This window comes from Panthera tigris, chromosome C2 (genome assembly GCF_018350195.1).
Source record: "Panthera tigris isolate Pti1 chromosome C2, P.tigris_Pti1_mat1.1, whole genome shotgun sequence".
Taxonomy (NCBI): Eukaryota; Metazoa; Chordata; class Mammalia; order Carnivora; family Felidae; genus Panthera; species Panthera tigris.
In genome coordinates, this window is record NC_056668.1 from 140,890,829 (window position 1) to 140,897,485 (window position 6,657).

Consider the following 6,657-nt stretch of genomic DNA (forward strand, 5'->3'; position numbering starts at 1 on the left):
ATTTTTTAAAGAAACTTATGTTTTAGAGACAAATACTGAAATATTTACAGATGAAGTGACATAATTCTAGGATTTGCTCTACTTCAAAATAATGAAAAGGGGCAAACTGGGTAACCTTGAGTTGGTAATCGTTGAAACTTGGTAAATAGAAGAAGGCTTCTTATATTATTCTGGGCACCACTTTTTTATATGCTAATATTTTAATTATAATATCTTTTAATCTACCAAATTAGAGTACTGCTAGGAAAAAAAAGATCAATATTCATATGGTAATTAACTATATTCTAATGTTTCCACAAAAGTTTTTACAACCACTTACAAATGATAAATAACAAAACGAAATTGACTAGAGGGTCTACTAATCAAAGCTTTACAAACTAAAGGTTAATTCAAGAAACTTTTCTTAGTTCAGGAAGCCTTCAGAGCTGTTGTCAGTGTTAACTCAAAATAGTTCTACTATATTTTTCACTTTTTTTAATTTCAAAAAATTAGCTTAAAATGCTATAAATCAAGCACAAACCAAATACAGTATCATAAGGAGAAGTTAATGTCAGTCTTAAACCACCCTGCTTTGTGGTTTCAGGTACTGAAATGTAAACTTTCAGGGCGCGCCTGCGTGGGTCAGTCGGTTGAGCTTCTGACTCTTGATTTTGGCTCAGGTCATGAACTCATGGTTTGGGAAATCGAGTCCCAAATCGGGCTCCGTGCAGACAGTGCAGAACAGAACCTGCTTGGGATTCTCCCCACGCTCCCCCACACCTCCCGCCCCTCTCTGCCCCTTCCCTGCTCTCACGCTCTCTGTCTCTCAAAATAATAAACATTTAAAAATATATGTCATGAGAGATACCTATAAAAAATGTAAACTTTCATGCAATGACAATGTTAATACTACATGCTGGCAAGCATCCCAATAGAAGTTAATACCAGCAACACATGGCATTACCCATCCCCCTCCCAAAAGAACGCTATCAGGGACTAATTCCATTTTTATTTCTTCCTGTTACCCACAAGCAGGTGGCAACATAACACCAGTTTCAATACAGCAGGCAAAGTTACCCCTCTTCAGAAATAGATGACCACTGAAACAAATCCCTGAATTCTTTCAAAGGAATAATTTCCTTTCACCCGGGTTCAAAAGCATTTCATGTAAAAGCAACTTTATTATTCTGAGTGTACATTTCTTGAACTTCACCACCAACAACAAAAACCATTTATTAAACCCAGAACTGGCTACCTATGTTTATGTCATTTAATTCTCAATACAACCTTATTTTATAGATGAGAAAACAGACATAGAAAGGATAGGTCCCTTTTGGAGTATGTGTTGGAGAAAGGATCTGAATCTACATCAACTTGACATCAAAATCCATCCTCATAACCACCTCACTATATTGCCTCCCATAAAATTAGTCTATGATCAATGATGTTGATTATGGACATAAAGGTGGTCATATAACCTGACAAATTTAAAGCAAGCATCAAATCTTAAAGCGGACTTCCGGAGTGATGAGCGTTTCAATAAACTTCTAATCCAACAAGAGGATACAATCTGTAAGTAAAAGATTAAGTGACTTTTACTGTATTAGTTTTGTATGAAAAAAAAAAACCTTTAATAAATCAAAATTATCAAATGAATTTTCTGATACTGAATGAGACCCTCTAAGTTTCATGAAATTTTTTATGTAAATAAGTTTCCTATTGAGCTTAACAGAAAAAGCGGTCATTTAGTTATCTACAAAGTTAAATACCAGTAAATTAAATATCGCTATCAAATGTCAAATGCCAACCAATTCAATCTTGGAGCAAAATGTTTACCATTACAGAATCAGAAGTCCTCAGGAACACAAATCAGGCCTGGACACTTCCAAATAGTGAATGAGAACCATCTGGCTAACTCAATTTTCAGAAGTTGTTTGATTTTAGTAACAGGGGTAAGGGCCATCCATTTGTAAAAATCATTGTTTTGCATTTATGCATTCTCCCCTCCGAGAATGGACCGCACGGACCAATAATTTATAACCTCACATGTTATCTATCCCGGCTCTGATCTGTTCACCATACTACATTATTGGAGCAGCATACAAAATTCGGAAAACTCAACAATAAAAGCCTGGCAAGTCACTTTGCAAAGCACCCTGGCACCCAAACATAAGTGGTTAAAATGTTTTTCTGCTACCAGTAACATACTTTTTTTTTTTTTTTTTTTTTTTTTTACAAGGAATACTTTCCAACACGGAACTGCTACTCAACTCCCCTCAACCTGGCCCAAGTGAAGAGAAAATGAAGCAGTGGTAATAAAAATGCCAATATGAAAGTTTCCTTGGGTGTTTTGAAAAAGGGAAAATGCATCGAAAGTCCCTGTAAAATGTAACGCTTTTTAAATGTTTCTCCTGGAAACCAAGTCAGTTGGCTGAGCTGCGCTTTTTTTGTGTAGGAAATGACCCTGCTCTGAACTCTATGCTGAGCAAGTGAAATGCTGGTGAATTATCGATCTGCCGTGGGAATCGGATCTCTCTGGGTCTTCCCTCCTCTACTACTTCCCAGCGGGAACGGAGCGCCGAAATCCTTTAATTCCGGGGCTAAGCACTTCGGTCACCTCTCCCGCACTCTCCACTCGGCCCCCACCCCGCTTCACCTGCGACGCTGACGCAGGTGAACGCCTCTTGTAATAATCCCACCCGGACAGATGGACGACCTACAGCATATTAGCTGCTGCGGAAACAGCCATTCGGAATGCGCTTTCAATCGAACGAAGACTCTGAACTCAAGTGTAAATTCCCTTAGACGAATTCCCCACCAAACCCATTCTTCTCGGAGAGGTCAGAGAATCAGAAATGGTTGCATTTGCATTTCCAGGACGGACACACACACACACACACCCACACACCCCTTTCTCCGGGATTTTCTCAAACCACGTTTAATAAAAGTGCTGACCCACAGAGACACCCATCATCTCATGCCTGACTGACCTGGAAGAGTCTTGAGAAAGAGGAAAAAAAGATGAAGCGAGGGCTGCCTACCAGATTCATGGTCTGTCCCCCTAAGTTTAAGCGCACGTAAGCCCCAGCAGCGGAGCCTCCATAGAGGTAAAGAAAGAAAAGGGGCGGGGAGCGGGGGGTTCTGCCGGCAGAAGCCCCGACGGGGCGCCCGTCCGGGGCGCCGGATTTCCCTCTCTTTTCCCTTCCTCCCCACCCCCGGTCCGCCCGGCGGAATTCCTCCCCCGCCGCGGGCCGGGAACAATGCCGCGGCCAGGACCCCCGCCCTCCGTCGCCCGCCACTCACCACCCAGGTCAGTGCCCCGTTGCCGCCGGCTCCCGCGCCGCCGCCGCCGCCCGCCTTGGCCATGGCGGGTGCCTCCGCTCACAGGCCCCGAGGCCGCGGCCGCCGCTCCCGCTTCCCTGCGGGCCGCCGGCCCCCGCTGCTCCGCACCGACCGCTCCGCTCGTCGTGTTCCTAGCGGCGCCGCCCCCCGCGCCCCATCGTCGAGACCCGGGGCGGACGCCCGGCCGAGCCCGCCGAGGAGGCCGCGCCGCCCGGCGCCCTCAAACTCGAGGCGCGGCGGCCGCGTCGCCCGGGCCTAGGGCCGCCGCTGAGGAAGAGGTGGAGGAGGAGGAAGCAGGAGGCCGGCGGCGACAGAGCCGCGGCGCTTCCTCCTCGCCCGCCCGCCCGCCCGCGGGCGCCGCAGCAAGCCGGGCCGAGGCCGGGAGGTGCGCGCGGCGAGCGCAGCCGGGGAGCCCGGGGCGTCCAGACGTGGCGGGGACGCAAAGGCGCCTTGTCCTTCCTCACACTCCGCGAAGGCCGGCCGCTGGGGTTGCGGGAGTCGCCGCCGCTGGTGCCGCTGCCTCAAAGGCCGCCTTCGTCGGCCGCGCTGCACCCCGACTTCCTCACATCCACACACCGACAGGGACAATAAACAGAGCCACCACCGTCGCGGTCGCCTCCCTCTTGTCCGGCATAACACCGCACACACACATTCGCACACCAGTGAGGGCGGGAGGGAGCGGCGGCCGCCCCGCTGTCAGTCAGAGCCTCGGCGCCCAATCGGGGCCTTTTAGCCGCAACCCCTCGGCCAATCCCAAAATTCCAAGCCCCCGGAGGGGCGGGACCCGAGGGGGAAACGTCATTGCGGGTAGCAACCGAAGGGAAGACTTGGGGTTTTTGTTTGTGTGTGTGTCTGTGGGTTTTCCATTTGAGGGGTGAGCGGGGGCTGCTGTCAAGGGTCGTTTGAGGGCGGCAAAGGGAAAGGGTCGAATTGGCCTCGGGTCGATTGTACTCCTCCGAGTGCGCTGTTTACTCTCAGATCGGCGGGCGAAGCCGAGGCATTTCTTTGCCTGGGGCCGCTGTGGGGGGAGGAGGGAGAGAAGCGGGGGGGGGGGGGGGGTTGGCAGGAAGAAGCCGAGGGCAGTCCCAAAGGGAAAGTATTTTTAAAGAGCGGTTGTAAACCGCAGGCAAGACGTTGTAGATCACTGGTGCAAGGAGGGCCCCGTGACCCCGGCCTCCCCAAGGCCCCGAGTGGACGCTGCTGTCGGAAGAATCCTCTGCTCAGACCTTCCCCTCCTCCACCTCTTTCCCTTCCGCTCCTGTCCTCCCCTCACCCTCAAAAGGGATCCGGTCAGTTTCAAGGAAACTGCATTTAAAGAACTTGAATGATAAGACGCACAGAGAACGTTCCAGGGGAGGAATGCAGCGTGGGTTGAGGGTTCTGTTTCTACTCTTTGTTGACCTTTCTCTCTCCGCCGAACAATGCGGATTTGCCACTGTCACTTTTCATTCTTATCTGTCCAACTACCTCTAAGAGGGCATGTTTAATTTTTTAAACTGCTTTCAGTGGAATTTTCAAACGCACACTAAGGAATAATTTCATTCCCATTAAAGCTTTCTAAGAAAGAAAATTACCCGTATAGCCGCACCAAAGTCTGGCAGAGGGAAGAAGGCACTACCTCACCCTGCTTTTCAATGTAATTCCATTCAACAAGTATTGATTGGATGCACACCCTACCAACCCGTGCCAGGCTCTGCGATGGGTTCGAAATAAAAAACAGGACCCCTGATTTCAAATCATGTATAATCTGGCTTGTGAGATAGACTAAACGGGGGTTAACTATTACTAAAATGAGTACTTGGGGGCATAAAGTGCCACCAAATAGCTGTGAAAAGAGAGCTTTTTAAAAGATAAAAAGCCGTATTGCTGCTTTGTGGAAAAGGCATTTTTTGTGAACTTCTCTTCCAACTGTGCATTTCCTCTCAAGGGAAAACAAAAATGTCTCAGGTCACATATTTTAACTGCCTGCTGAGTCCAGAGAGGTGGGGAACTCTGGAACATGGAAATAATTTAAACAGTTTTTCTTAATTAGCTCTCTAGTGGCCATGTAATTCTGGCATATTTGGGACTTTGGTTTAGAACAGTGAAACCTTTCTTTACCTTGAACTTGAGGTGCAAGCTTGTAAATCAGACCGACCAGGGCTAATCTGGGCTCTGAACCTGACCAGCTAAGTATTTGTGCCTTGTTATTTAACTTGCCTGAGCCTCTTTGTGCCTCGTTAAGATGAGGATTTTTGCTCTTGTGCTTAGTGTGACTTTACACTTCAAAGTACATATAGTTTATAAGTTTGAAAGGGGTAAATAATTTTAGAGGTCGTGAGGTTTTTTTAAGAAAGATACGTGCATTAAGTAGAACCCAAGCTATAAAATATACAACCGTCTCCTTTTTTAAACTTCAGTTTTCAAAGCTCTTCAACCTCAGACTTTAAATGAACAAAACAATATATTCAAAAGTCAGATAGGTTAATTAATGGAAATTCGTGTTTATCTTTTCACTTGCCTCGCGCATGACTTTTAGCTAAGTATGAAGACTCTGTAGTAAATATAACTTGTCTTATTTTTATGAAACTGACTTACCTAAAAGAATCACAAATAAAAACGTAGTTGAATATACATGCAAATCAACAGCTTAAAAGAGAAATTCATGAGGAATGGGAGAAAGTATCTAGATCAAAAATATCTCCGCCCCTGTGGCGCTTAAGTGGCTTAGTCGATTAAGCATCCAACTTCGACTGGGCTCAAGTCATGATCTCACAGGTTCAGGTTCGTGGGTTCTAGTTTGTGCTGACAGCTCAGACCCTGGAGCCTGCTTCAGATTCTGTGTCTCCCTCTGTCTGCCTCTCCGCTGCTGGCACTCTGTCTGTCTCTCAAAAAATGAATAAACATTAAAAAAAAAAAAAAATCTCAGCTCCTGAAGAACTGTTGTTGTTGTTTTTGTTTTAGCGTGTGTAACAGACTTAATATATCTTTATTATTATATAATAAAAATATATTATATATTTTTATATATTTTTTTATATTTTTATATATTATATATATATTATATATAAAATAAAATAAGATATAATAATATATCTTTATTATTATAAAATTGGTTGTACCCAACTTGAGCGTATCTTTCCCTTCTGGGCTTTTGTCAAATAATTTTCATTCATGTACTGAGTCATTATAGCAATAATTGCCACATTAAAAAGCTTCTATATCAGGTTTGTCGTATTTGGAATACTACTTTATTCATAGGTGCATGTTACATTTAAAGACTTAATTTCCACCCTATAGCAAACACCAGCCAAAATAAAAAATTGTACAAATCAAAATCAGTTTTGTAAACTGTAA

The 6,657-nt window shown here is 45.3% G+C and overlaps 1 protein-coding gene across 2 annotated transcripts in view; it reads right to left on the reverse strand.

Annotated features, from left to right (window-relative positions):
- Positions 1-4,002, reverse strand: part of TOP2B (DNA topoisomerase II beta) — a 64,341-nt gene extending 60,339 nt beyond the window's left edge. For both annotated transcript variants that reach the window (XM_042956679.1, XM_042956678.1), the window contains exon 1: positions 3,283-4,002. In XM_042956679.1, the coding sequence (XP_042812613.1) occupies positions 3,283-3,345 (63 nt within the window). In that variant the 5' untranslated portion in view covers positions 3,346-4,002. The remainder of the gene's footprint in view (positions 1-3,282) is intronic.
- Between the last annotated feature and the right edge of the window lie 2,655 nt (positions 4,003-6,657).